Source organism: Heliangelus exortis, chromosome 29, assembly GCF_036169615.1.
Source record: "Heliangelus exortis chromosome 29, bHelExo1.hap1, whole genome shotgun sequence".
Classification (NCBI taxonomy): domain Eukaryota; kingdom Metazoa; phylum Chordata; class Aves; order Apodiformes; family Trochilidae; genus Heliangelus; species Heliangelus exortis.
This window is the reverse complement of record NC_092450.1, coordinates 2,465,377-2,493,369: the sequence shown is the minus strand read 5'-3', so window position 1 is coordinate 2,493,369 and position 27,993 is coordinate 2,465,377. Positions and strand designations below refer to the sequence as shown.

The 27,993-nt window shown below is 41.9% G+C and overlaps 1 protein-coding gene across 4 annotated transcripts; it reads left to right on the top strand.

Moving 5' to 3' along the window:
• On the top strand, positions 1 to 27,979 carry DDX42 (DEAD-box helicase 42). 4 transcript variants are annotated; one of them, XM_071728549.1, is made up of 19 exons: positions 1 to 95; positions 5,211 to 5,443; positions 7,087 to 7,237; positions 8,530 to 8,591; positions 9,559 to 9,595; positions 10,903 to 11,052; positions 11,424 to 11,528; positions 12,146 to 12,265; positions 14,817 to 14,993; positions 15,492 to 15,620; positions 16,459 to 16,558; positions 17,207 to 17,254; positions 18,208 to 18,305; positions 21,668 to 21,944; positions 22,623 to 22,849; positions 24,169 to 24,279; positions 24,958 to 25,059; positions 25,802 to 26,573; positions 26,658 to 27,979. In XM_071728549.1, exons 2-19 carry the CDS (start codon positions 5,223 to 5,225, stop codon positions 26,795 to 26,797), a joined length of 3,027 nt encoding a protein of 1,008 aa, XP_071584650.1. In that variant the 5' UTR covers positions 1 to 95; positions 5,211 to 5,222; the 3' UTR covers positions 26,798 to 27,979. The 4 variants fall into 4 exon arrangements, with proteins under 4 accessions (XP_071584650.1, XP_071584649.1, XP_071584651.1 ...); XM_071728548.1 differs by having other exon boundaries at positions 6 to 95; positions 5,207 to 5,443; XM_071728550.1 differs by having other exon boundaries at positions 6 to 95; positions 5,207 to 5,443; positions 25,802 to 26,822.
• The last annotated feature ends 14 nt before the right edge of the window (positions 27,980 to 27,993 follow it).

Sequence of the window (27,993 nt, the reverse complement as noted above, 5' to 3'; positions counted from 1 at the left end):
CATCACGTCACGCACGGTGCGTACGCACGCGCGCACGTCCTGTCCCCACCCCCCGCCCCGGTAACCGGGGAAGCGGCGGCTGCGGTGGCCCCGGGGTGAGTGAGGGGGCCCGGGCGGGACGGGGCAGGGCGGGGAGGCTACGGGCCGCTCCTCCTCCTCTTTCTCTCCCCGTCCCGTCCAGGAGCGGCCTCCGTGGGCGGGAAGTGGCGGGGCCGCGGCCTGGTGCGGGTTGAGGCAGCCTGGGCCTGGCCCGCACAAAGGGTCCGCCGCGTGTCGGGGCCCGGCGGGCGGGAAGGGCCCTGAGGGGGCCCCGCGGGAGCGATTCGCGGTGTTAAACTGCGGCTCCTTCCATCCACACCCATGGGCTTGGGCCTCCCGGGCTGTGCTGAGGGAAGGGGGGGCTGGGTCTTTCTTAAGCACCCGGGAGCTGCGGGGACGGAGCCGCGGGGGGTGGGTCCCTTTTCCTCCCTCGGAACGGTGGGGTCTGCAGGGAACCAGAGCCCCCAGCTCATCCCTGCCCTGAAGGAACGGTGGGCAAACAGAAAATTTCCTCCCGTAGGGCAGAATGAAAGAATTGTTCTTTTTTTTTTTTTATTATTCTTTTCTGAGGCGGTAGGAAAAAAAGAAAAAAAAAAAGAGAGGAAGAGTGAGGAAGAATTCTTCAACTGGGTGACTGAAAAGGTTTCCTGCTGTGCTGTCAGGACTGGGAAGTGCCAGGGGCTGTTCCTTAGGTGGCTGTTTTGGTCTCTTCCTGGCACACAAGTGAGAGGTGCCAGGGCTGGCAGTGCAGACAGGGGAGGAGAACTGAGGAGAGAGGCAGAGAGGCAGAACTGAACAGCAGAAACTTTCCCCCAGGTCTCCTCCTGCCTGTAGCCACCCATTTACAAGCAAAACCCTATTTTTATATCACTGCCTCACTGAGCTCTGGTTTGGAGCTGAGCTTTAGTGAGCAAGCTGCTAAATATTCTACAAAGGGAGCAGAAGCTCTGTTTGTTTTCTGATAATTTATGGAGTTGTTTCTTTTCTTGTGCCAGAGAACTGGGGTCTCATTGCAGGCTGAGGATTTCTTTAATAAAACTTGTAGCTTTGGGGCCATCTGATTAAAATGCACTTGGAAGCAGTGAGTGTCACTCTCTCTGCCTCCCTTAAAGGTGCAGCTTGCTAAGATAATGAAGATGAAATAATTAAAGTCCTCAGAATGGGAGGTGTAAATCCTAGGGTGGCCACACAAGTGAGAGGTGCCAGGGCTGGCAGTGCAGACAGGGGAGGAGAACACCAGAGGCAGAACTGAAAAGCAGAAACTTTCCCCCAGGTCTCTTCCTGAGCTCTGGTTTGGAGCTGAGCTTTAGTGAGCAAGCTGCTAAATATTTTGCAAAGGGAGCAGAAGCTCTGTTTGTTCTCTGATGGTTTAGGGAGTTGTTTCTTTTCTTGTGCCAGAGAACTGGGGTCTCATTGCAGGGTGAGGATTTCTTTAATAAAACTTGTAGCTTTTGGGCCATCTGATTAAAATGCACTTGGAAGCAGTGGGTGTCACTCTCTCTGCCTCCCTTAAAGGTGCAGCTTGCTAAGATAATGAAGATGAAATAATTAAAGTCCTCAGAATGAGACGTGTAAATCTTAGGGTGGCCACACAAGTGAGAGGTGCCAGGGCAGACAGGGGAGGAGAACACCAGAGGCAGAACTGAACAGCAGAAACTTTCCCTCAGGTCTCCTCCTGAGCTCTGGTTTGGAGCTGAGCTTTAGTGAGCAAGCTGCTAAATATTCTGCAAAGGGAGCAGAAGCTCTGTTTGTTCTCTGATGATTTAGGGAGTTGTTTATTTTCTTGTGCCAGAGAACTGGGGTCTTGGGGAGGATTTCTTTAATAAAACTTGTAGCTTTGGGGCCATCTGATTAAAATGCACTTGGAAGCAGTGGGTGTCACTCTCTCTGCCTCCCTTAAAGGTGCAGCTTGCTAAGATAATGAAGATGAAATAATTAAAGTCCTCAGAATGGGAGGTGTAAATCTCAGGGTGGCCACACAAGTGAGAGGTGCCAGGGCTGGCAGTGCAGACAGGAGAGGAGAACACCAGAGGCAGAACTGAAAAGCAGAAACTTTCCCCCAGGTCTCCTCCTGAGCTCTGGTTTGGAGCTGAGCTTTAGTGAGCAAGCTGCTAAATATTCTGCAAAGGGAGCAGAAGCTCTGTTTGTTTTCTGATAATTTAGGGAGTTGTTTCTTTTCTTGTGCCAGAGAACTGGGGTCTCATTGCAGGGTTCTTGGGGAGGATTTCTTGAATAAAACTTGTAGCCTTTGGGACATCTTGGAAGCAGTGGGTGTCACTCTCTCTCTTAAAATTCCCTTAAAGGTGCAGCTTGCTAAGACAATGAAGATGAAATAATTAAAGTTGTCAGAATGGGAGGTGTAAACCTCAGGGTGGCAATCATAGGGTGAATTTTATTTGATTTAGAACCCCCAGCTCTGTTATTTTGCAGATTTTAAATGCAGTTGGAAGGATGGAGCTTGAAAAACAATTTGTGGCTTGAGCTGTTTTTTTGAGAAGAAAAAGGGAGTTGATTCTTGGGCAGGAGTCACTGCTTTGAGCCCCTTTTTTTGGACATTTCTGGGTTGCAGGGAAGTGGTGGTTCCAAAGCCATGGATGGGACTGGAGCAACGTGCAAAATATCTTCTGAGTTTGCATCTTTTGTTCCTCCTGATGTTCAGAGTTCTGGGTTTGGGTTTGTTTGTCCTGACAAACAAAAGAAGCAACATCAGAAATACACTTAAAGAGTCAGTGGTGGGCCTGATCTGGTTTGGGAGACAACCACAACCTCTTAGGTTGTTTTTTTTTTGTTGTTGTTGTTGTTTATTTTTTTTTTAATTGTGGAACAAAGCCCAAATCTTTTTTTTATTGTTATTTTTTGAGAAACAGATGAAAATCCTGTCAGCCAGACCTCCCCAAGTCTCTTTATTGTGGCTGTAGCCATCCCTTTACAAGCAAAACCATGACCCCTATTTTTATATCACTGCCTGAAGCAGAGAAGGGATTAATTTATCTTTCTGATTTCACAATTAAAGAGTCCGTGAGGGGCCTGATCTGGTTTGGGAGACAACCACAACCTCTTAGGTTGTTTTTTTTTTTGGTTTGTTTTTTTTTTAAATGTGGAACAAGACCCAAATCTTTCTTTTTTTTAATATTTTTTTGAAAAACAGATCAAAATCCTGTCAGCCAGACCTCCCCAAGTGTCTTTATTGTGACTGTAGCCATCCCTTTAGAAGCAAGACCATGACCCCTATTTTTATTTCACTGCCTCAAGCAGAGAAGGGATTAATTTATCTTTCTGATTTCACACTTAAGGAGTCAGTGAGGGGCCTGATCTGGTTTGGGAGACAACCACAACCTCTTAGGTTGGTTTTTTTTTGGTTTGTTTTTTTTTTAAAAGGTGGAACAAGGCCCAGATCTTTTTTTTTTTTAGTATTTTTTTGAAAAACAGATCAAAATCTTACCAGCCAGACCTCCCCAAGTCTTTTATTGTGGCTGTAGCCATCCCTTTACAAGCAAAATCATGACCCCTATTTTTATTTCACTGCCTCAAGCAGAGAAGGGATTAATTTATCTTTCTGATTTCACTCTTCAGGAGTCAGTGATGGGCCTGATCTGGTTTGGGAGACAACCACAACCTCTTTGGGTTTGTTTTTAAATTTTTTTTTTAATTTCTCTCTTCTGATTTCACACTTAAGGAGTCAGTGAGGGGCCTGATCTGGTTTGGAAGACAACCACAACCTCTTAGGTTGGTTTTTAAATTTTTTTTTTAATTTCTCTCTTTTGATTTCACACTTAAGGAGTCAGTGAGGGGCCTGATCTGGTTTGGAAGACAACCACAACCTCTTAGGTTGGTTTTTAAATTTTTTTTTTAATTTCTCTCTTTTGATTTCACAATTAAGGAGTCAGTGGAGTCAGTGATGGGCCTGATCTGGTTTGGGAGACAACCACAACCACTTTGGGTGGTTTTTTAAATTTTTTTTTAATTTCTCTCTTCTGATTTCACACTTAAGGAGTCAGTGATGGGCCTGATCTGGTTTGGGAGACAACCACAACCTCTTTGGGTTTGTTTTTTGGTTTATTTTTTTTTTAAAGGTGGAACAAAGCCCAGATCTTTTTTTATTATTATTATTATTTTGAGAAAGAGATGAAAATCCTGTCAGCCAGACCTCCCCAAGTCTTTTATTGGGGCTGTAGCCATCCCTTTACAAGCAAAACCATGACCCCTATTTTTATTTCACTGCCTGAAGCAGAGAAGGGATTAATTTATCTTTCTGATTTCACACTTAAGGAGTCAGTGATGGGCCTGATCTGGTTTGGGAGACAACCACAACCTCTTTGGGTGTTTTTTAAATTTTTTTTTAATTTCTCTCTTCTGATTTCACAATTAAGGAGTCAGTGGAGTCAGTGGTGGGCATGATCTGGTTTGGAAGACAACCACAACTTCTTAGGTTGGTTTTTTTTTGGTTTGTTTTTTTTTTAAATGTGGAACAAGACCCAAATCTTTTTTTTTTTTTTTAATATTTTTTTGAAAAACAGATCAAAATCCTGTCAGCCAGACCTCCCCAAGTCTTTTATTGTGACTGTACCCATCCCTTTACAAGCAAAACCATGACCCCTATTTTTATTTCACTGCCTGAAGCAGAAAAGGGATTAATTTATCTTTCTGATTTCACACTTAAGGAGTCAGTGAGGGGCCTGATCTGGATTGGAAGACAACCACAACCACTTTGGGTGTTTTTTAAATTTTTTTTTAATTTCTCTCTTCTGATTTCACACTTAAGGAGTCAGTGATGGGCCTGATCTGGTTTGGGAGACAACCACAACCTCTTAGGTTGGTTTTTTAATTTTTTTTTAATTTCTCTCTTCTGATTTCACAATTAAGGAGTCAGTGATGGGCCTGATCTGGTTTGGGAGACAACCACAACCTCTTTGGGTTTGTTTTTAGGTTTTTTTTTAATTTCTCTCTTCTTATTTCACAATTAAGGAGTCAGTGATGGTCCTGATCTGGTTTGGGAGACAACCACAACCACTTTGGGTGTTTTTTAAATTTTTTTTTAATTTCTCTCTTCTGATTTCACACTTAAGGAGTCAGTGATGGGCCTGATCTGGTCTGGGAGACAACCACAACCACTTTGGGTTTGTTTTTAAATTTTTTTTTTTTAATTTCTCTCTTCTGATTTCCCCAGCTAGGTTGAGGACACCATGAACTGGAACAAAGGTGGACCTGGTACCAAGAGAGGCTTTGGTTTTGGGGGCTTTGCCATAACCCCTGGCAAGAAGGAGGAGCCCAAGCTCTCCCAGCAGTCTCACAGTGCTTTTGGCACAGCTGGGTCTTCTGCTGCCTTCCCCAAATCAGCACCTCCTCAGCTGCCTTCTTTCTACAAAATTGGGTCAAAAAGAGCAAATTTTGATGAAGAGAACGCGTGAGTAGGGTCTTTTCTCCTCTTTCCCTACCTCTAGGCTTTAGCCAGGAGTTTCCAAGGTCCAGGGAAGGCATTTAGGAGGTTGAATTTTTGGAAAAGCTTTTTGCAAGGATAAATCCCCTCCTGCTGCATCCTGCTGGGACACAGCAGCTTCCTGGGAATCCTGTCAGGTTCCCCCCTGCTCTGCAGCAGATTTTGGGTGTTATTTCCCTTTTTTCTGGGTACAACTCCATGAGCTGGGAAATGAGAGTAATAACAATAATAATGATCCATCCTGGCCATTAAAAACATGGAAAATCCTTTGAGATCCCCCCTTCAGCTTTCAGAGAACACACCTCAGCCAGCTCAGTTTTCTCCTTCAGGACTCTGAAGGATAAATTTGGGGTTTTTTTTCAATTTGGGTTTTTTTTTGGGAAGCAATCAGCTCCACCTTTTAATAACTGCAAAAATGTCTTGACTAGGAGGGAGGTCAGAAAAGCATCTGGTGTTCAGCAGCCTGGGTCATCAGTTGCATCACATTTTTCTGCCCAAACCCCCCCCTTTCAGCTTACAGGCTGAATAATTGGAATTATTATTTATTTTATTTATTATTATAATTTATAATATTTTATAAATTGTATATAATTTATATAAATTAATTTATTTTTGTAATATTTTATAAATAGTGTATAATTTACATAAATTAACTTATTTTTATAATATTTTATAAATTGTGTATAATTTATATAAATTAATTTATTTTTATAATATTTTATAAATTGTGCATAATTTATATAATTTAATTTCATATAATTTATATTTTATAAATTTTATATCATTTGTATAAATTGATTTATTTTTATATAATTTATAATATTTATAAATTTTATATAACTTATGTAAATTATTTTATAAAATTTACATTTAATATATTGTATGTAGTTTATATACATTGATTTATTCTTATAATTTATAATATTTTATAATTTTTTATATAATTTATATAAATTAATTTATTTTATGTAATTTATATTTAATTGTTAAATAATTTATATAAGTAAATTTATTTTCATATAATTTATATTTTGTAAATTTTACATAATTTATATAAATTAATTTATTTTATATGATTTATAATATTTTATAATTTTTATATAATTTATATAAATTAATTTATTTTATGTAATTTATATTTAATAATTGTTATATAATTTATATAATTTAATTTATTTTCATATAATTTATATTTTGTAAATTTTATATAATTTATATAAATTAATTTATTTTATATAATTTATAATATTTTATAATTTTTTATAATTCATAATGTTTTATAAATTGCATATAGTTTATCTAAATTAATATATTTTTCCATAATTTACATTTTGTAAACTTATACAAATTATTTGTAAATTTATAAATTATTTTGTAAATTGATACAAATTATTTTCTATAATTTATAATACTTTATAATTTTCCTATACTTTATCTAAATTATTTTTATATAACTTCCACATTCCTATTTAACTGTCATTATTTACATCTTTTCCTCTGTGCTTCCTCCCTTCCCTTACCCACCTCTCTCTGAGAACCTCAGAAGCCATGAAAGGGCAGCAGGCTGTGTGCTGACTTCTTTCTTTCTTTCTTTCCTTCCTTCCTCCCAGGTATTTTGAGGATGAAGAGGAAGATTCCAGCAATGTGGAACTGCCTTACATTCCTGCAGAGAATTCCCCCACTCGCCAGCAGCTCCACTCCAAGGCAGCAGACTCTGACAGTGATGATGACCCCCTGGAGGCTTTCATGGCTGAAGTGGAGGCAAGAACCAGCTCCTGAAATCCTGATTGATTTTTCTGCCCAGATTTTCAGCCACTCAGGAGGAGCAAATGTCACTCAGCTGCATGCAGAATCTCTCTTAGCTTTTATTTTTATGGTTTTTTTTCTTGGAAGATGCTGTGTTAATTCCAACTCAGAGGTGGTTTTGATGGGGAGAGGGTGGGATATAATTGACAGTTTTGAGCATTTCAGGAGAGCTTTGTGGGTCTCTGAGTGTGAAAGGAAGGTTTTCTGCATTTTTCTCTACCTGAATTGGAATTATTTGTATTTATCATGAGCTGTTTCTTAGCTGCAATTCTTTTATTATTCTAGCACCAAGTTTACAAGAGTAGTAACATGCCCAGGTGGCCAAGAAGGCCAATGGCATCCTGGGCTGGCTCAGGAACAGCGTGGCCAGCAGGTCCAGGGAAGGGATTCTGCCCCTGTGCTCAGCCCTGGGGAGGCCACAGCTTGAGTCCTGGGTCCAGTTCTGGGCCCCTCAGCTCAGGAAGGAGATTGAGGTGCTGGAGCAGGTCCAGAGAAGAGCAAGGAGGCTGGGAAGGGATCCAGCACAAGTCCTGTGAGGAAGGGCTGAGGGAGCTGGGGGTGTTGAGGCTGGAGAAGAGGAGGCTCAGGGGAGACCTCATCACTCTCTCCAACTCCCTGAAAGGAGGTTGGAGCCAGGGGGGGGTTGGGCTCTTTTCCCAGGCAACTCTCAGCAAGACAAGAGGGCACAAGAGGTCTCAAGTTGTGCCAGGGGAGGTTTAGGTTGGACATTAGAAAGAATTTCTTTATGGAGAGGGGGATCAGCCATTGGAATGGGCTGCCCAGGGAAGGGGTGGATTCTCCATCCCTGGAGATATTTCCAAAGAGCCTGGATGTGGCACTCAGTGCCATGGGCTGGGAACTGCAGTGGGAGTGGATCAAGGGTTGGACTTGATGAGCTCTGAGGTCCCTTCCAACCCAGCCAGTTCTAGGATTCTATAAGAGGCATGTGGAGAATATATTTTTATGTATATTTTTTCAACATTGTTGCTGCAAAATTTCAGGAGACAGATTCCAAAGGTAGAAGTAAGAGAATTTATTTTACATCATGGAATATGGAACAAATCCAAAGTTCAGTCCAAAAAGTGTTGTCCAAAAAACAAAAAAAAAAACCCCAAAAAGTTGTCCAAAACCCAAAAAGTGTTGTCCAAAGCTCAGTCCAAAAAGCACAGTGGTCTAATGGGACTTTTTTCCCTTCTATGTTTTATCATCTTGTTTTTTTTTAATGTCATAATTTTATGATCTATTAGGATCAAGCTGCTCGAGACATGAAGAGACTTGAGGATAAAGACAAAGAAAAGAAGAATGTTAAGTAAGTTCTGTTTTGAAATTCTCATGCCTGCCTGTGTCTTGTCTGGTGCTAAGAGAAACTCAGTGCATTTTGTAGAAAAAATTCTGAAAAAATTATAATATTTCCTCAGCATTAAGCAGCACCTGGGTGGAGTTCTCTGGGGTGAAAACTGAATAACAGGAGGGGAGAATCCATGGCAGCATCCAGGGGGGGAATGGCACCACCTGGGAGTTCCCTTTTTAGGCCACACAAACTGGGACAGCAGATTCTGCAGCTCCCACCTTGCAGATCATGAGGTTTTAAATCTGTTTTTGGGAGCAGTTTTAAATCTCTTTTTGGGAGCAGAGTAACTCAGTGCTGCTCTAATTGTGGTGCTGGAGATTCTTCCAAATTTCTGCTCAATTTTCAGAGATTCCCTGGAAAGCTGAGGTGTGAGGGAGCAAGGGATAATTGGGATAATAAATTTGGAGGTTAAGAACAGGCCCCAGTTTTGCAGCTTGTCTTGTTTATTTTTTTTTGACCAAGGGAAAACCACTGCTGCTGTTGATTCTTGGGGTGAATGTCAGATAAATTGGGAAAACTTGGATTGCATGGGGTTGATCAGATTATACATGGTCCTGAAACAGAACACCGGATCCAAATCACCACCTGGGGAAGTTCTGAACTGGATTTGCACTTCCTGCCTCATATCCCTCTGCAGTTTTGGGACTTCTGTAGCAGCAAGAGCTTAGACCAGGATGATCTTTGATGTGGCTTCTGCTGGGAAGACGGAATCCTGATCTTTCCATCTCATTAATAGAAGCAAAGAGAAGTTTTTGCAGGGTCTCTGCCAAGGAAAACTCCCTGGGTTGGGATTAGAAATGTTACTGAGCTCTTAGTGTTGTGTCTTCCACCAAATCTGGAGCCCAGCACTAAATGGAGTGAAAGTTTGGAGCTGGGTATGTGGAACACTTGCAGGGAAGTTTTTTTTCTCTGCTTGTTTTTCCAGGGGTATTCGAGATGACATTGAAGAGGAAGATGACCAAGTGAGTTCCTATGCAGTCTTTCTATTTTCTTTTTTTTTTTTTCTTTTTCCTTGTTGTGGTTTTCTTTACCTTCCTTCCCTGCACTATGTACAAACAGAACTTCAGTTCCATGCTTCCAGAAATTCATCAGGAAGCTGCAGTGGTTGCTGCCTCTACCCTTCTAGGTGTTTCAGTGAAAAAGGAAGAATATGAGGAGACAATTTAGTTTTTTGGGGGTTGGTTATTTTTTTCTGTGTTTAAGAAGATTTTTTCAGTCTATTTCAACCTCCTGTACGTGTCCTTTGGGTATTTGAGGGTATCAGCAAATTAAAAATTAGCAATATTTGCTACCATGGAGCACCAGTGAGAGGCTGTTAAAGTGTGGAAGCTGTTTGCAGTGACATTTCCTGCCTGATAACAGCAAGAATTATTGTCAGTCCTTAGTGAGGATTGCAAGTATCACTGTAACAGACACAATAAACAAAGACTTGATTTCAAAATGCACCTTACTCCTAAGTTATAATTAAGAATTGTGTTACCACAATAATGCAGAGGCCTGGGGGCCCTTGCTGCCAGTTTGTCAAGTCTGGCTGTGATAAAATGTGAGCAGAGGTGACTTATCCTTGCAGGCAGCTCCTGTTTTTAACTTATTGCATCCATATCCATGGCACTGAGTGATAGTTGGCCAAGCAGATGAAAAAGCTAGAGGAGGATTTACAATTCTTGGTAGTTAAACCTTGATTTAAATATCAGATCTGAAATAATTGCCTGGTATTTTCTCCAGGAGGATGTTTTGGTGTGCCAGTGGGATCCTGAAAGGCACAGAGATGAGCTGTGGGGGTGGCATGTGACAGTGGTGACAGTGACTTCCAACTTGGGCTTGTGTTGAAGGACTCTTCTGAAATAGTTTTTTTCCAGTTTGCTGTTGACTCCCTCAGTGAAAAATAAGTGTATTTCCACTTGGTAGAAACTCCTTAGGGGACAGTGTGTTTAAAAAGATTTAATCATATATTTAGAATGTTATTAGGAGATTCTTCCATTGCTACAGCATAACAAGGCTTGGTAGAAGGAATTGTTAAGCAGACATTTAAGAGAAAATGGTTTTTAAAAGCATTTTATGATCCAGCTGACACCGTGGTTGTTTTCTTTGTGGGTACTTTTTGTCCTTCTGGACATAACTTGGTATTTAGTAGAACCAGTTCTAATGAACTTTTTTTTTTTTTTTTTATTCCCAATGGTGTGTCTGAAAGCAAATACATGATTTAAATAAATATCCTGGTATTTCTGCATCCTATTGGGTGTGATTTTACTGCTGTGTTTTCCTGCAGGAAGCTTATTTTCGCTACATGGCTGAAAACCCCACTGCTGGTGTGGTCCAAGAAGAGGAAGAAGATAACCTGGAATATGACAGTGATGGGAATCCAATTGCACCATCCAAAAAAATCATTGATCCTCTCCCACCCATTGACCATTCAGAGGTAGGAAATTGATTCCATTTGTTCTCTCTGAGGTGTTCTAGAAGGAGGTGCTAAGAAGCAGCTTGAAATATGGATCCATCCCTGTGGATCAGGGGCAGCAGGGAATATTTCAGTGCTGTGCCACTTGAGTCATCCTACAGATCTTTCAGGTGACTTCATATTAAACTTCATGTTCTTGCATATAAAAGAGGTTTTTTTTTTCCTCACAAGGACACTTTCCCTTCAAAACCAGATGTCCAGAGAAAGAATCTGGCACTAATTTGAGTCATTGCAGATTGAATATCCACCATTTGAGGAAAAAAATTCTAGGATGAGCATGAGATGTGTCCAGAGAGAGAATCTGGGACTAATTTAAGTCATTACCCTTGCAGATTGAATATCCACCATTTGAGAAAAATTTCTATGATGAGCATGAGGAAATCACCAGTCTCACCCCCCAGCAAGTGGTGGAACTACGTCATAAATTAAATCTTAGGGTAAGTTGGTCACAAAATTATCCCCCTAGGATCATCTTACTTCCATTTTTTTGTTTGGACCTAGTACTTTTAATTAAGATTTTCACAGGAAACTCCAGCTTTTGAATACCAAGCCTCTTGGATACCTTCAGTGACTTGGATTTTGGGGAGCTGAGTCCTTGAAAGTCTCCTCTGGATTTGCCAAAGTTGGGCACCCAAGGTTGCTGGTTGCACTTGGACTAAAGAGCTGGGAATTGGAACTGGAAAGAGATCTAAAAATTAGTTCTTTGCAATTTTTTCACATGTTTGTGTGGTGCCTTTCTATAAAATGAGTTTTTTGGGGAAGAAGGAGACCTACTACAGAAGGAGGGAGTTATGATATTTAGTAGCTTATGTTGATTGACAAATGTTCTCAATTTTTCTACCTGCAAGTCCCATTTCCAAATCACAAATGGAATAGTTAAACTTAAAAACTTAAAAAAACTTAAAAAAAAACCTAGTTAAACTTAAGACTATTCAAAAAACCAAAAAGCCATTTTCAGAGGTAGACAGACACTTTTTTTTTTCCCATTTTTGCATGGGTTGCTCCTTGTTTTTCTCTTACTGTTCCTGAGCAAAGATGTTTTTCTGTTTTTAAGGTCTCTGGTGCTGCTCCTCCAAGGCCTGGCAGTAGTTTTGCTCATTTTGGGTTTGATGAGCAACTTATGCATCAAATTAGGAAATCTGAGTATACCCAGCCCACTCCTATACAGTGTCAGGTGAGTGTTTTTATTTCTCTAACTTGTAACCAAACTAAGAGAACACAAAGTGAGGGTCCCTAATCCATGTGAGGATGTAGAGAATTCTAATTTTCTATTTAGAACTGTCAGGGGGAAAAATAATTTGTATTTTTCTAGGAATAAAGCTTTTTTTTACATAGAAATCCCCCCACTTTTTTGTGTCAAACGACCACTGTAAATATATCCATATTCTTTTCTTTTTTTGTCAGGGGGAAAAATAATTTGTATTTTTCTAGGAATAAAGCTTTTTTTTTTTACATAGAAGTTCCCCCACTTTTTTTGTGTCAAACAACCACTGTAAATATATCCATATTCTTTTCTTTTTTTGTCAGGGGGAAAAATAATCTGTATTTTTCTAGGAATAAAGCTTTTTCTTACATAGAAATTCCCCCACTTTTTTTGTGTCAAACAACCATTGTAAATATATCCATATTCTTTTCTTTGTTTGTCAGGGGGAAAAATAATCTGTATTTTTCTAGGAATAAAACTTTTTCTTACATAGAAATTCCCCCACTTTTTTTGTGTCAAACAACCACTGTAAATATATCCATATTCTTTTCTTTTTTTGTCAGGGGGAAAAATAATTTGTATTTTTCTAGGAATAAAGCTTTTTTTTACATAGAAGTTCCTCCACTTTTTTTTACATAGAAGTTCCCCCACTTTTTTTGTGTCAAACGACCACTGTAAATATATCCATATTCTTTTCTTTGTTTGTCAGGGGGAAAAATAATTTGCATTTTTCTAGGAATAAAGCTTTTTTTACATAGGAGTTCCCCACTTTTTTTGTGTTAAATGACCAATGTAAATATATCCATATTCTTTTCTTTTTTTGTCAGGGGGAAAAATAATCTGTATTTTTCTTGGAATAAAACTTTTTCTTACATAGAAATTCCCCCACTTTTTTTGTGTCAAACGACCACTGTAAATATATCCATATTCTTTTCTTTGTTTGTCAGGGGGAAAAATAATTTGCATTTTTCTAGGAATAAAGCTTTTTTTACATAGAAATCCCCCCACTTTTTTTGTGTTAAATGACTAATGTAAATATATCCATATTCTTTTCTTTGTTTGTCTCTTGGGGAAGACTGAGGAACATGCATGTGGCATTTTTTGCTTCTAGAAATGTAGGAAAGATATTTTAATTTATTTTTTTTTTAGAAATTTTGTGAAAAATAACCATAGCAGTAGCTGTGTAAGGAGCCACACATTTCCAACCCTCTGAACTTCATGAACCTGATGAACTTGAGCACTCAGAATGTTTACAAGAAGAACAGGTCTGAGCATTCTTACAGCAGCACAAGATGTGTTTGTGCCCTTGGAAATACATCCTTGGGATGTGTTACTGTACCCAAACACTGATTTTGGATGGGACACCACCAGTCAGAGGGTGTTGATTGCCTCAGAGCTGAATTTGAGGATAAAATTCCCTAATCATAGAATCCTAGAATCCTAGGGGTTGGAAGGGACCTGGAAAGATCATCCAGTCCAACCCCCCCTGCCAGAGCAGGGCCCCCTAGAGTACATCCCCTAGGAACGTGTCCAGGTGGGTTTTGAATGTCTCCAGTGAAGGAGACTCCACAACCCCCCTGGGCAGCCTGTTCCAGGGCTCCGTCACCCTTACAGTAAAAAAATTTTTTCTGATATTCAACTTGAACCTCCTATGCTCCAATTTACACCCATTACCCCTTGTCCTATCACTGGTCACCACTGAGAAAAGCCTAACTCCATCTCCCTGACACTCACCCCTTACATATTTGAAAACATTGATGAGGTCACCCCTCAGTCTCCTTTTCTCCAAACTAAAGAGACCCAGCTCCCTCAGCCTTTCCTCATAAGGGAGATGTTCCACTCCCTTAATCATCTCAGTAGCTCTGTGCTGGACTCTTTCAAGCACTTCCCTGTCCTTCTTGAACTGAGGGGCCCAGAACTGGACACAATACTCCAGGTGTGGCCTCACCAATGCAGAATAGAGGGGGAGGAGAACCTCTCTTGACCTACTAACCACCCCCTTTCTAATGCACCCCAGGATGCCATTGGCCTTCTTGGCCACAAGGGCACATTGCTGGCTCATGGGCATCTTCTTCCTCACAGGACTTGTGCTGGATCCCTTCCCAGCCTCCTTGCTCTTCTCTGGACCTGCTCCAGCACCTCAATCTCCTTCCTGAGCTGAGGGGCCCAGAACTGGACACAGGACTCAAGCTGTGGCCTCCCCAGGGCTGAGCACAGGGGCAGAATCCCTTCCCTGGACCTGCTGGCCACGCTGTTCCTGAGCCAGCCCAGGATGCCATTGGCCTTCTTGGCCACAAGGGCACACTGCTGGCTCATGGGCATCTTCTTGTCTACCAGGACCCCCAGGTCTCTTTCACCTCCACTGCTCTCCAGCAGCTCAGCCCCCAACCTATACTGGGACATCGTGATGCCAGGAATTTTCTGGAATGTTCTCTTGGTACCCGAATTTCCACGTAACACCCAACAGACAAAAATATGCTAAGTTAGGCATAATGTAGGTTTTAAATCTCTTTCTTTTTAGGGTGTTCCAGTTGCACTGAGTGGCAGGGATATGATTGGGATAGCTAAAACTGGAAGTGGGAAAACAGCAGCCTTCATCTGGCCCATGTTGATCCACATCATGGATCAAAAGGAGCTTGAACCAGGGGATGGTCCCATTGCAGTCATCGTGTGTCCCACCAGGGAGCTTTGCCAACAGGTAGGTCTGTGGTGAGCTTTCATGCAGTGTTCTTGGAGAAAAAGACAAAATTCTGGGCAGAAAAACTCAGAAAATTTGGGGAAAAAAACCCCTCCCTGTGTGTTAGTAGCATGCCTCCACTTTTTTTCTCTGCAATTCCCTCTTTCTGTTGAAGGGTCATGGCAAATTGTAAATTAAGTAAAAAAACCTGTAAATTAAGAATACTGGGGAGGTGTTGCACAAACTGTATGTGTGGAAGGATAGAGCCTGCAGCTTAAATTATGGTTGGATGCCTAAATAGGCCTCAGAAATTATCAGAAGTTCCCTGCAAATCTTTAAATATTCAACCCTGAGGATTTCCTGAATCACTTCACTAAGTTCCTAGCTGAAAAGTGGATTTTAAGAGCAGGGCTGTGTTTCCAAAGTAGGATATATATTTATAAATATTTTCCAAAGCAGGATACCTGTTCTTAGAGCTGTTTAACATGAACTTTGATGTGCTCTCTTGCAAATTCTCAGATCCATTCTGAGTGTAAACGTTTTGGCAAGGCCTACAATTTGCGCTCGGTGGCTGTGTATGGAGGAGGAAGCATGTGGGAGCAAGCCAAAGCCCTCCAGGAGGGGGCAGAGATAGTTGTCTGCACACCAGTAAGTACCTGCATGCTGAACTGAAGCTGAGACAGCTTTTTAATAACCATTGGTGACATAAAATCTGTTTTCTGATCACTGAAATCCAGGCCCTTCGCAGGCTCTCAGGTGCTGAGAGGAAACGTGTTGGGATTCTTTGTGTGCCAAGAGAAATGGGAAGGGATTTAAGTGTGATTTGCAACAGGAGAAGAGTAGCAGGCAAGGTTTGCTTGAAGCAGTTGTGTGCAATCCCAGCTACTGATTGCTGAGCCTTAAATTTGTGAAGAAAACTTCCAGGGTGTGTTGAACTTCAGTGCCATTTTACTGAATCAGTGTTGAGCACACAGCAGCAGTACCAAAGGTTTGAAAATCTGAATCAGAGTGAGTGTTGGTGCTGAAATTCTGATGGAAATGAGCACTGTTAGGAACTGGCTTTGCTTGTTGCAAAAACTGGGCAAAACTGAGCAATTAATGGAGGGATTTTTACTGTGGGTATTTATTAGGCAGGAAAACAAAGCAGGAAAAACTCCTGTGCCATATATCATGGGATTAAATAGCCAGCTCTCAGTTTAGGTTTCATGAAGACAGGAGAATTTTAGAATCTCAGTACTGTTAACCTTGAAAATCCAGTCCTAAAATTCAGCTTGTCAAGTATAGTTGATGAGTTTTAGGAATCTGTTTCTGTGACTTGAATACTGAAACATTTGTTTCCAGAGTGAAGCCTTGCCATGTGTTCTGTTGTGAGTCTGTGGTAGGTGAGGATAAAAAGCAGTTCAATGTTTGAAGGTTGCATAAATTAACTTTTTTTTAAAAAAATATGCTTTTAAAACTTGGCTTTTTTTCTTGTCTTTTTTAATAGGGTCGTTTAATTGATCATGTGAAAAAGAAAGCTACAAACCTTCAAAGAGTCACTTACCTTGTGTTTGATGAAGCTGACAGAATGTTTGATATGGGTTTTGGTAGGTAATGAGCAAAGGCCACTTTTGGAAAGCTGTGGTGTCAGCAGCACTGTTTGTAACCCCTGTAGCTTCAAAGACTTGAAAATAAATTAAGGAAATACTTTGTAGACAGAAGTCATGTTTTAAAGTCTGAATATCTGTTGCTTTAAAGAGATTAATGAAATTCTGTTGAAGTCCAAAACTCCTGATTTTTATTTTAGATAAAACTTTGGGGCAAACCACTTCTGTGCTTTGGTTCTGTGTGTGCAAAATGGTGGTGTGAAAAGCACTTGTTGCTTTATTGCAAGAGGTTTGGTCATTCAGATCTGGATGATTTTGAATATGGACTCATCCTGGGACAAAGCAGAGATTTCACAGGACTGTTTTACCCCAAATGGAGGGAGGCACTTGGAAGATGTAAGGGCTCAGCTTGGATCTTGGCTTCCAGAACTTTTTTTTTTTTGCTGCAGGAACTTTCAGAACTTTCTTTGTGCAGCAAAGAAACTTCCACTGTGCAGCAAAGAGCACCAGAAGTCAGAGCAGCAAGGCAGAGGCATTCCTTTATTCTATAGTTATTTGTAAAATAAAGCAAGAAAGTTGCATTTTGAGTTCTGCTGCTAAATAATGAGTGGACAGTGGTGATGAGAACATTTTCCCTTTCCTTTCCAGAATATCAGGTCAGATCAGTTGCAAGCCACGTACGTCCTGACAGACAGAGTAAGTATAAAATCATTTCAAACTGAACTCCAGAAGACTGTGGTGGGTGACCAGTTAAAACTGGGAGTCAGAGGAGGCTGTGGTGGGTGACCAGTTAAAACTGGGAGTCAGAGGAGGCTGTGGTGGGGGACCAGTTAAAACTGGGAGTCAGAGGAGGCTGTGGTGGGTGACCAGTTAAAACTGGGAGTCAGAGGAGGCTGTGGTGAGGGACCAGTTAAAACTGGGAGTCAGAGGAGGCTGTGGTGGGTGACCAGTTAAAACTGGGAGTCAGAGGAGGCTGTGGTGAGGGACCAGTTAAAACTGGGAGTCAGAGGAGGCTGTGGTGGGTGACCAGTTAAAACTGGGAGTCAGAGGAGGCTGTGGTGAGGGACCAGTTAAAACTGGGAGTCAGAGGAGGCTGTGGTGGGTGACCAGTTAAAACTGGGAGTCAGAGGAGGCTGTGGTGGGGGACCAGTTAAAACAACTGGGACTCAAAGGAGGCTGTGGTGGGTGACCAGTTAAAACAACTGGGAGTCAGAGGAGACTGTAGTGGGTGACCAGTTAAAACAACTGGGAGTCAGAGGAGGCTGTGGTGGGTGACCAGTTAAAACTGGGAGTCAGAGGAGGCTGTGGTGGGTGACCAGTTAAAACTGGGAGTCAGAGGAGGCTGAGTTGGGTGACCAGTTAAAACAACTGGGAGTCAGAGGAGGCTGTGGTGGGGGACCAGTTAAAACTGGGAGTCAGAGGAGGCTGTGGTGGGTGACCAGTTAAAACTGGGAGTCAAAGGAGACTGTAGTGGGTGACCAGTTAAAACTGGGAGTCAGAGGAGGCTGTAGTGTTCTTATCCAGTTCTTATCCACATCTTGCTCAGTGACATCCAGTGCAGTTACACAGCTCCTCAGTCTTCAGATCTCTGCTGAAGGAAGGGTATTTCTTAGAAATACTTTAAATTCAAGCCCTTTTTTTTCTTCCAGCCCTCTTGTTCAGTGCCACTTTCCGTAAGAAGATTGAAAAGTTGGCTCGAGATATTCTGATTGACCCAATTCGAGTGGTGCAGGGAGACATTGGAGAGGTAATTCCAGATGATTTCAGAGACAGTTGGAGAAGCAAACCCTTCTGTTTCTGCTGCTTGTCATTTCTGTTAAGCTGTAGTAGTTGTTATGTCTATTTAAACATAAATAATTGGTGCTTAACAGAAAAGAATAAGGTTTTGGGTTGTTTTTTTTTCATTTCACTGAGATTTCTTTCTGCCAGCAAAAATTCTTCTAGTGATGGGAGGTTTCCTCAAGGAGTAAAACTGTGGCTTTTTTTGGCTTGGTTTTTTTTTTAATAGCCTGAATCAGTGGATGTATCCTTTTGCTCAGTAAAACTATAAATAAATTACAGCTTTTGCAATGAAGGATCTGAAACTCAGGCTGTAGCCATGTCTTTCATTCCCTTGGGAATGATAATTCTGTATTTGCTTGGCAGTAGCAGCTGAATTATGAGCAGTCTAAGGATTTGTCAGTAAGTTGATGAAGAGGGCAGATGTACACTTGCCATGAAGAAATTCCATTTATGTGAAAACTCTGAGAAATTTCACAAGGTGCCTTCAGAACATTTTTTTAACCAATTCTCTGTATTTCTATATTTTTCAAGCAGGAATGAGAGGTCTCCCTTTTTAACAAAAAAAAAAAAATTCATGGCTACTGAAGCTCTTTCTTTCTTGGAAAATCTTTTTTCCTAAACATTTCTTAAGAGAGGAAGCCCCTTTCCTAGCTCAGTCACAGAGTTTTTGTTATTTGCCCTAAATTACTTTATTATGAAAGCATCATCCTTGAAATCACTATAATTTAAATGTGTCAACATGGCATTTTTCAGAGAAACTTCCCAAAAGGGCTCCACTGTACTGTTTTTTTGTGCAGTACAGTGTGGAGAGAACCTGTACCTCTCCTCTCCTGACTCCCAGGACACATCACAGGGCTCCTTCCTCTGATGTGTAGAAATAACTTGGCCTGATGAGCATCTCTCCAGCTCACACCCTGCTCTCACACAGCCTGGTTTAGGTGTTCCAAGAACATGTAAGCTGCAAGACTGCAGTTTCCCTCTCAGATTTCTCAAACAGGAGCTCGTTTAACCCCTGCCTTTTCTGCACTCTGCAGGTGAAGTGGGCAACAGACAAGGGCAGAGAGCAGAAGCCTCATCCAAAGGGGATTTGTGGTCCTGTTTTTATTCTCAGCCCAAGTTTAAATTCCTCTTTTTGTTCTGCAGTTTCCCTCTCAGATTTCTCAAACAAGAGCTCATTTAACTCCTGCCTTCTGCACTCTGAAGGTGAAGTGGGCAACAGACAAGGGGAGAGAGGAGAAACCTCATCTAAAGGGGATTTGTGATCCAGTTGTTACTCTCAGCCCAAGTTTAAATTCTTCTTTTTGTTCTGCAGTTTCCCTCTCAGATTTTTCAAACCCCCATTTAACTCATTTAACCCCTGCCTTTTCTGCACTCTGCAGGTGAAGTGGGCAGCAGACAAGGGCAGAGAGCAGAAGCCTCATCCAAGGGGGATTTGTGGTCCAGTTGTTATTCTCACCCCAAGTTTAAATTCCTCTTTTTGTTCTGCAGTTTCCCTCTCAGATTTCTCAAACAGGAGCTCATTTAACTCCTGCCTTCTGCACTCTGCAGGTGAAGTGGGCAACAGACAAGGGGAGAGAGCAGAAGCCTCATCCAAAGGGGATTTGTGGTCCTGTTTTTACTCTCACCCCAAGTTTAAATTCTTCTTTTTGTTCTGCAGTTTCCCTCTCAGATTTCTCAAACAGGAGCTCATTTAACTCCTCTTTAACTTCAGAGAGCCTTTTCTGCACTCTTAAGGTGAAGTGAGCAACAGACCAGGGCAGAGAGCAGAAGCCTCATCCAAGGGGGATTTGTGGTCCTCTTTTTATTCTCAGCCCAAGTCTAAATTCCTCTTTTTGTTCTGCAGTTTCCCTCTCAGATTTCTCAAACAGGAGCTCATTTAACCCCTGCCTTTTCTGCACTCTGCAGGTGAAGTGAGCAACAGGCAAGGGGAGAGAGCAGAAACCTCATCCAAAGGGGATTTATGGTCCAGTTGTTATTCTCAGCCCAAGTTTAAATTCTTCTTTTTGTTCTGCAGTTTCCCTCTCAGATTTATCAAACAGGAGCTCATTTAACTCCTGTTTAACTTCAGAGAGCCTTTTCTGCACTCTGAAGGTGAAGTGAGCAACAGACAAGGGCAGAGAGCAGAAGCCTCATCCAAGGGGGATTTGTGGTCCTGTTTTTATTCTCAGCCCAAGTCTAAATTCCTCTTTTTGTTCTGCAGTTTCCCTCTCAGATTTCTCAAACAAGAGCTCATTTAACTCCTGCCTTCTGCACTCTGCAGGTGAAGTGGGCAACAGACAAGGGGAGAGAGCAGAAGCCTCATCCAAAGGGGATTTGTGGTCCTGTTTTTACTCTCACCCCAAGTTTAAATTCTTCTTTTTGTTCTGCAGTTTCCATCTCAGATTTATCAAACAGGAGATCATTTAACTCCTCTTTAACTTCAGAGAGCCTTTTCTGCACTCTGAAGGTGAAGTGAGCAACAGACAAGGGCAGAGAGCAGAAGCCTCATCCAAGGGGGATTTGTGGTCCAGTTTTTATTCTCACCCCAAGTTTAAATTCCTCTTTTTGTTCTGCACTTTCCCTCTCATGTTTATCAAACAGGAGCTCATTTAACTCCTGCCTTCTGCACTCTGAAGGTGAAGTGGGCAACAGACAAGGGGAGAGAGCAGAAACCTCATCCAAAGGGGATTTGTGATCCATTTTTTATTCTCAGCCCAAGTTTAAATTCTTCTTTTTGTTCTGCAGTTTCCCTCTCAGATTTTTCAAACCCTCATTTAACTCATTTAACCCCTGCCTTTTCTGCACTCTGCAGGTGAAGTGGGCAGCAGACAAGGGCAGAGAGCAGAAGCCTCATCCAAGGGGGATTTGTGGTCCAGTTGTTATTCTCACCCCAAGTTTAAATCCCTCTGTTCTGCACTTTCCCTCTCATGTTTATCAAACAGGAGCTCATTTAACTCCTGTTTAACTTCAGAGAGCCTTTTCTGCACTCTGAAGGTGAAGTGAGCAACAGACAAGGGGAAAGAGCAGAAGCCTCATCCAAGGGGGATTTGTGGTCCTGTTTTTATTCTCAGCCCAAGTCTAAATTCCTCTTTTTGTTCTGCAGTTTCCCTCTCAGATTTCTCAAACAGGAGCTCATTTAACTCCTTTTTAACTTTAGAGAGCTTTTTCTGCACTCTTAAGGTGAAGTGAGCAACAGACAAGGGGAAAGAGCAGAAACCTCATCCAAAGGGGATTTGTGATCCATTTTTTATTCTCACCCCAAGTTTAAATTCTTTTTGTTCTGCCATCTGTCTTTCTTTGCCATTTTTCTGTCCCTGGGTTATTGCTTTGGCTTCTTTCTCTCCCCAGGCAAATGAAGATGTTACTCAAATTGTGGAGATTTTCCCCTCTGGGCCAAGCAAGTGGAATTGGCTGACTCGACGCCTGGTGGAGTTCACATCTTCTGGGAGTGTCCTCCTGTTTGTCACCAAAAAGGCCAATGCAGAAGAGCTGGCCAATAACCTGAAGCAGGAGGATCACAATCTGGGGCTGCTTCATGGTGACATGGACCAGAGTGAGAGGAATAAAGTCATTTCAGAATTTAAGAAAAAGGGGATCCCCATACTGGTAGCTACAGATGTGGCAGGTATGTGAGGTTCTAAGAAACAGCTGCTCTGGCTACCAGAAAGGCTGATGTGTGTCAGTGGGTAGCAACAAGGTTGACATCAACACCCTGACTGTGTTCCAGTTGCTTTTTCAGAATTATATAGTAAAGGGATTTGCTTTTAAAGTCTTGTAATGATGTTTAAATTACAGCCTGGCAGGTATTTTGTGGTATGCTGAAGGAAAATAAGGTGTTTCTGAAGGAAGCAGTTGCTGGTCATTAAGCAGCTGACACATTATGCATGTTTGAATGAAAAGAAAGTGGACACACTTGAAGCCTTTTTTAAAACAGTTTTTGTAGTCAGATGTTTAGCTGAAAAAAGAAGGAATTTCAGTGTTTTTTAATACCACCTTCCTTGGAATAATAACCATCATCATCTAAAGAGATCTCTTCCACCTCCAGGTCTTTGAACTTGGGGTTTTGTGTAATTTAGGCTGCTCTTGGAGAAGACATTTAAGGCAACAAAGACAACAAGGCTCCACTTAAGGCAATAAAGAGTTTCAGCTTGTGAAGGGAGTTGTTATCAAGGAAACAAAGCAGGGAAAGTTGTTTCCTGTGGAAACTCCTTCCATATGCTGGAGCAGATTGAAGTGATGCACTGGATTGCTTGGAATTGACTCAGGATCCTCTTGCTTACCACTTTATTGTTCTTTTTTCCAGCTAGGGGGTTGGATATCCCTTCCATCAAGACTGTCATCAACTATGATGTGGCTCGGGACATAGACACTCACACCCACAGGATTGGTCGTACTGGCAGAGCAGGGGAGAAGGGAGTTGCCTACACTCTGCTGACCCCCAAAGACAGTAACTTTGCTGGTGATCTTGTCAGAAATCTGGAAGGTGCTAATCAACACGTTTCCAAAGAGCTGTTGGATCTAGCAATGCAGGTACAATGAGCAAAACTGAAGCAAAACTAATTCCTTCCATGATTAGCACAAAATCAGGAGCTCAGAGATTTGTTTCTGGCTCCATCTTGTGTTTGCAGTGACCTTTTGGCAACCTGTGCTGGTTTTAAGTAGCCTTTCCAGGGTTTTTAGTGGCCTGTGGAGGAATCCATGAAGCCATAAAGATTTTGAAATGCAGTAAATAATCTATTTAGGGCTCAGCTACTGCCTAGGAAATGAGGAGCTGTAGTCTGGCTGATGCCAGCAGAGCACTCCAGCTCCAGTGGCTCATCACAGTCACTTTGTCAATTTGTGGTCAGCACCTGGGAAGTGCAGCTTAGCTGAGAGCTAAACTAGGAAATCATTTACAGAGAAATTCACCCTCTGAAATGGTTGTTGCTTGATGGTTATACCTACTTGGCAGTGCTCTCTGCTATATATAGGTATGACAGAGAGCTGAGGCAATTGTGTTTGCACCACTGTACTCATCAGATCCTTAAATTTCTTTTCTTCTGCTGCCCATGTAGCTGCAAGACAGGAAAAGCTTTTTGGTGATTCCAAAATGCAGAGATGGATTAGGATGCTTGTGGCTTAATTGCCAAGCAGCTTGGGCACTAGCTGCTAGAAATAAATATATTTTTCAAGGTATCAAGGCAGGTTTTTTTTTTCAGAAGGGAGAGAATTTGTGAGGCAGAGCTTTTGAGAGCAGAGTTTAGAAGCTCAATGGCTTGGCTTCTTGGCTTTTTAAGATTTGAAGAAACAAGAAGGCATAAAAAAAAGGTGCAGTCAGTAACCTGGTGACAGGAGGGGGTTTGGCTGGACTGCTCTTACCTGGTCACTGTTTGTTGCTGACAGGAAGGGTTTGATAATGATTTCTTTGAAATCATAATGATTTCATCTTTGAACTGATAATGATTTCATCTTTGAACTGATAATGATTTCTCATTAGCCAGGCAGTGGCTGAAGCACTAAAACCCAAATACAAGCAAGAGCAGAGCTCCCAAGTGAATGGCCTTAGAGATTGTGTTGATTAGAAGGCAAACCACCAAAACTTGAATGTGGATGAAAGCTCAAGACAAAAAAATAGTTTTCATGAAAAGCTTTTGTCATAAAAAGCTTCAACCCCCCCAGGACAAAACTCTCTGCACTTTGTTTCAGAGCATCAGGGTCTGTCACCTCCCATCCCTGTGTGTCCCATCCCATTCAACAGTGGATTTTTCTTTTGAAATGCTCCATATCCTTCTTTTCTGAGCTTTTATTCTGTGCATTTGTGAAACTTCTCATTCCCTGGGTTCAGAAACATTTTTCTTCTTTTTGTACAGAACCCATGGTTCAGGAAATCCCGTTTCAAAGGAGGAAAAGGCAAGAAGCTGAATATTGGTGGTGGTGGCTTGGGATACAGGGAACGTCCTGGTCTGGGCTCAGAAAACTCTGTAAGTAGAGATGCTGAAGCAATTTTTACAGATTCTTGGAACTTTTTCAATTTAAAATTGACTAATTTAAAAATCTTCTTATAACTTTTGCTTTTAAAGGGTACCATAGCTCAGACTATTTCTATTTATTACATATATTATATAAATACATATTATCAGTGCAAAACAAATGTTAATAAATGACTTGAAAAGCCATTTCCAGGCTGGTTCTTGGCAGCAAAAAAATCTTGCAGCCTTGGGGTGATTGGCTAAGGTGTCCCCTTAGGGGAACAGCTCATTGCTGATTGTGCAATGGTAGGAAACAGCTCATTGCTGGTTGTGTAGGGACAGAATTTAACTTTAGGCATGCTGAAAACCCATAATGCTCAACATCTTCCCCAAAATCACAGCTGAAGCCTTGTTCACCCTTCTTGGCTGTGACCTCTGCCATTTTCTTGCACTTTTCTTGTGCTGTAAGGAGCTGGGAAATGTGGTTATGCTCTTGCTGTGAGTCAGATTTTTTTTTTTCTCATCCTCAAGGCCATGGGACAAACTCTTCTGTTGCTCAGTGCTCTCCAGAACTTTATGAGGAGTTAGATGGACTTCCTGAGCACAGCATTAAGATAGATTCAGTGAGTGGTTGAATTCCAGCTGCCTGTTGGATAAAACTCTCCAGTTGTTCTTTGTGTTTTTCCTTAGGATCGTGGAAACAACAACAATGTGATGAGTAACTATGAGGCATACAAACCATCCAGTGGGGCAATGGGGGACAGACTTACAGCAATGAAAGCAGCTTTTCAGGTTGGTCTGAGCACTTGTACTCCAAGCCCTAAATTGAGAGAAAATAATAGAAAAGAGACAATTTTTACTACTGCTCATTTGAGGCAATTCGCTTGAAAGTTTGTTTGGAATTTTGTGTGAAAATGTAACAAATGCAGAAACCTGAAAATGCAGAAACCTGAAAATGCAGAAACCTGAAAATGCAGAAACCTGAAAATGCAGAAACCCTGCTGGCTTGAGGGAAGTTGGGTTTGGTACTTGTGGCCATGTCTCATCCACTTGGAGTCCACCCTCAGCATTGCAGTCCAAAGAGGAAGAATTATTATGCAGGCTGGACACAACATGGTTGCACAAACTTCATTTGCCAAACTTATTTTGTTTTCTGCTGCCTCTTTGCTCTCTTTCCTGTCTGGATTCTTGATCCTATTGCTTAGCAACAATAGTGTAATTGCAATCAAAAGAAACAGGGAACAGAGAAACCCTTTCTCTTCAGTGCAAAAAAATTAACCCCACAGTGTAGGAGTTCCCTTGGTTCCGTGGGCTGGTAGCAGATTGTTACAAATCCTGTGTTCCTAAGCACAGCAGGAATGTCAGCACTCCAAGGCTGATTTTTCATTTTTATATAGGACTTTTTTTTTTAATAGGATTTCTTTTTTTTCCTGGGGACTTCCTGAAATTCAAGCCAAGCTCGTGTCTGGTTGGGGGTGCAGAGGCAAACACGCAGTATTTTTATTTTTTTTTCCTTTCTCTCTCTTCCCTGCAGTCCCAGTATAAGAGCCACTTTGTTGCTGCAAGTTTAAATAATCAAAAGACTGGCAGCTCTGCCACTGGTGCCAGTGGCTGGACCAGTGCTGGGAGTTTGAACTCAGTCCCTACCAGTTCAGCACAGCAAAACCCCACAAACCCCGACGGCCCCGCCGCGGCAGCAAAAGGTGTCCCGGGTTTCAGCAGCACGGGGAGCCTGAGCAGCCTTCCCAGCTTCCCAAGTGGGGGAGCCCAGGGCTTCAACAACACAAACATCAGCACCAACAGTCGAGAAGGTGGTGGCAACCCCAGTGGTGGTGGTGGTGGTGGTGGTGGTGGTGGTGGTGGTGGTGGCATCGTCAGGGAACGCTACCCCGACAACCGGAACAGTCGCCACAACGAGCTGCCCCGCCGTGGAGAGGGGGGTGGTGGTCGCTACAACGAGGTGCAACGCCATGGAGAAGGAGGAGGAGGAGGTGGAGGAGGTGGTGGAGGAGGAGGAGGAGGTGGTGGAGGTGGAGGAGGAGGAGGAGGAGGAGGTGGTGGTGGCCGCCACAGTGACGCTTACCGCCACGGCGAGGGCCGGCACGGTGACAACCACCGGCACGGGGAGAGCAGGCACTTCAGTGAGGGGGGCAGTGGCAATCGTAACAATGGTGACAGCAGGAACAGCAACGATGGGAGGAACAATGAGAACAGGAACAACGAGAACAGGAACGGGGAGAACAGGAAGGAGCCCAACAGCCGAGACAACAAGACAGATGGGTTTGCTGTCCCCGAGCCTCCAAAACGTAAGAAGAGCCGGTGGGACAGTTAAGAGTTGGTGTTTTTCACAGCCTGAAAGGTAGTGGTTGTCTTATTTTTTTTTTTTCCAGAGGATTTCTTGGGGTTTTTGGGAACTGGGTTGTTGAGCAGATGGAGGAAGAGGAGAAGGGAACCATGCAAACTGCCCATGCAAGGCTGGGATACATCTGCAGCCAGATTCACTCGAATGATGTGTACACACAGTGCTTAACTCAAAGAGAAATCATTTTGATAAAGCTCCCTGGGTTCTGCTTTTAAGCATTCAGTGCTCAAGTGACTCTCTGCTGGATTTCAACAAATCTTCTTGGCAAGAAAGAAGCTGTTTCATGTCCTTGGAACGTTAAGAAACTGTTGTCTATGGAAGTATAAAGTAGTCTTTTCTTAACCAGTGTTCACATTTAAAAAAAAAAAACCAGTCCATCTAGAGATGCTCAGGACCCACCTGTTAAACATTCATCTTTCAGCAATTTGTTCAGTATGGCAAGTTCCTCCCCCAAGCTCTTCTTTTAACTTGGTCTCTAATCCCCAAATAATTTGGCTTCAAGGTTGCCTCCCCATCAACTAAGAATGTGTCAATTCACATTGCTGATGGTGGGATGAAGCAAATTGATTTTTTTTTTTTTTTTCCCCTTTTATTTTTTTAATGAAGCTGTTCAAGGGATCCTTCTCCAGCCCAGCTCATTACAAATTCCCTTGCATTGTGGGCTGGACTCCCTGATCTGGTTGTGGTCAGGACATCAATCCCATTGCCCAGGTATTTTTTTTTTTCTGTCAAAGAACCTCTTTCTTCCTAAGAGCCTTCATTTTGGTGGAAACCTTCATAGCAAACTTGTCTCTGCTGTGTCTATGTGCCCTCTGTTCTGAGAGGGCTGAGTGCTTTCTTCAAATTAAAAGCAAAAAAAGGGTAAAAAATGTCAATATGCCACAACAGTCAGAGCCTGGTAGCATGAGGCATAGCTAAATGAAGAGGCTTCACTCAGAAATTCAGGGACCTGCTGTTCAGAAGCCTTTAGGGAGAACCTGAAAAAAAAAAAAAGTGATTGATAAAGTGGAACAGCTCAAATATCACCCTGCATTGGACACATGGAGTAAAAACTGTAAAATCTTGCTTGACCATTTTTAACTCGTCGTGTGGATTATCTGTTTTTTAACTTTTCTTTTGTTGTTTTTTTTGGGGGGGTTTTTTGTTTGGTTTTTTTTTTTTTTTTTTTGCACCATAAAGGTAAGGAAGGAATCTTCTGTTGAAACATGTCAGTACCCACCTCTGTCTTGTTTCTACTGAAAAGAAGTATCAGAAAACTGTCAGGTTTTTGTGACATTGTGATGTTTTCTTTATCAGCTGTGCATTTACTTTCTGCTTGCTCTAGTAAATGTTTTATTACTGGGACAAAAATATCTGGCATCTGC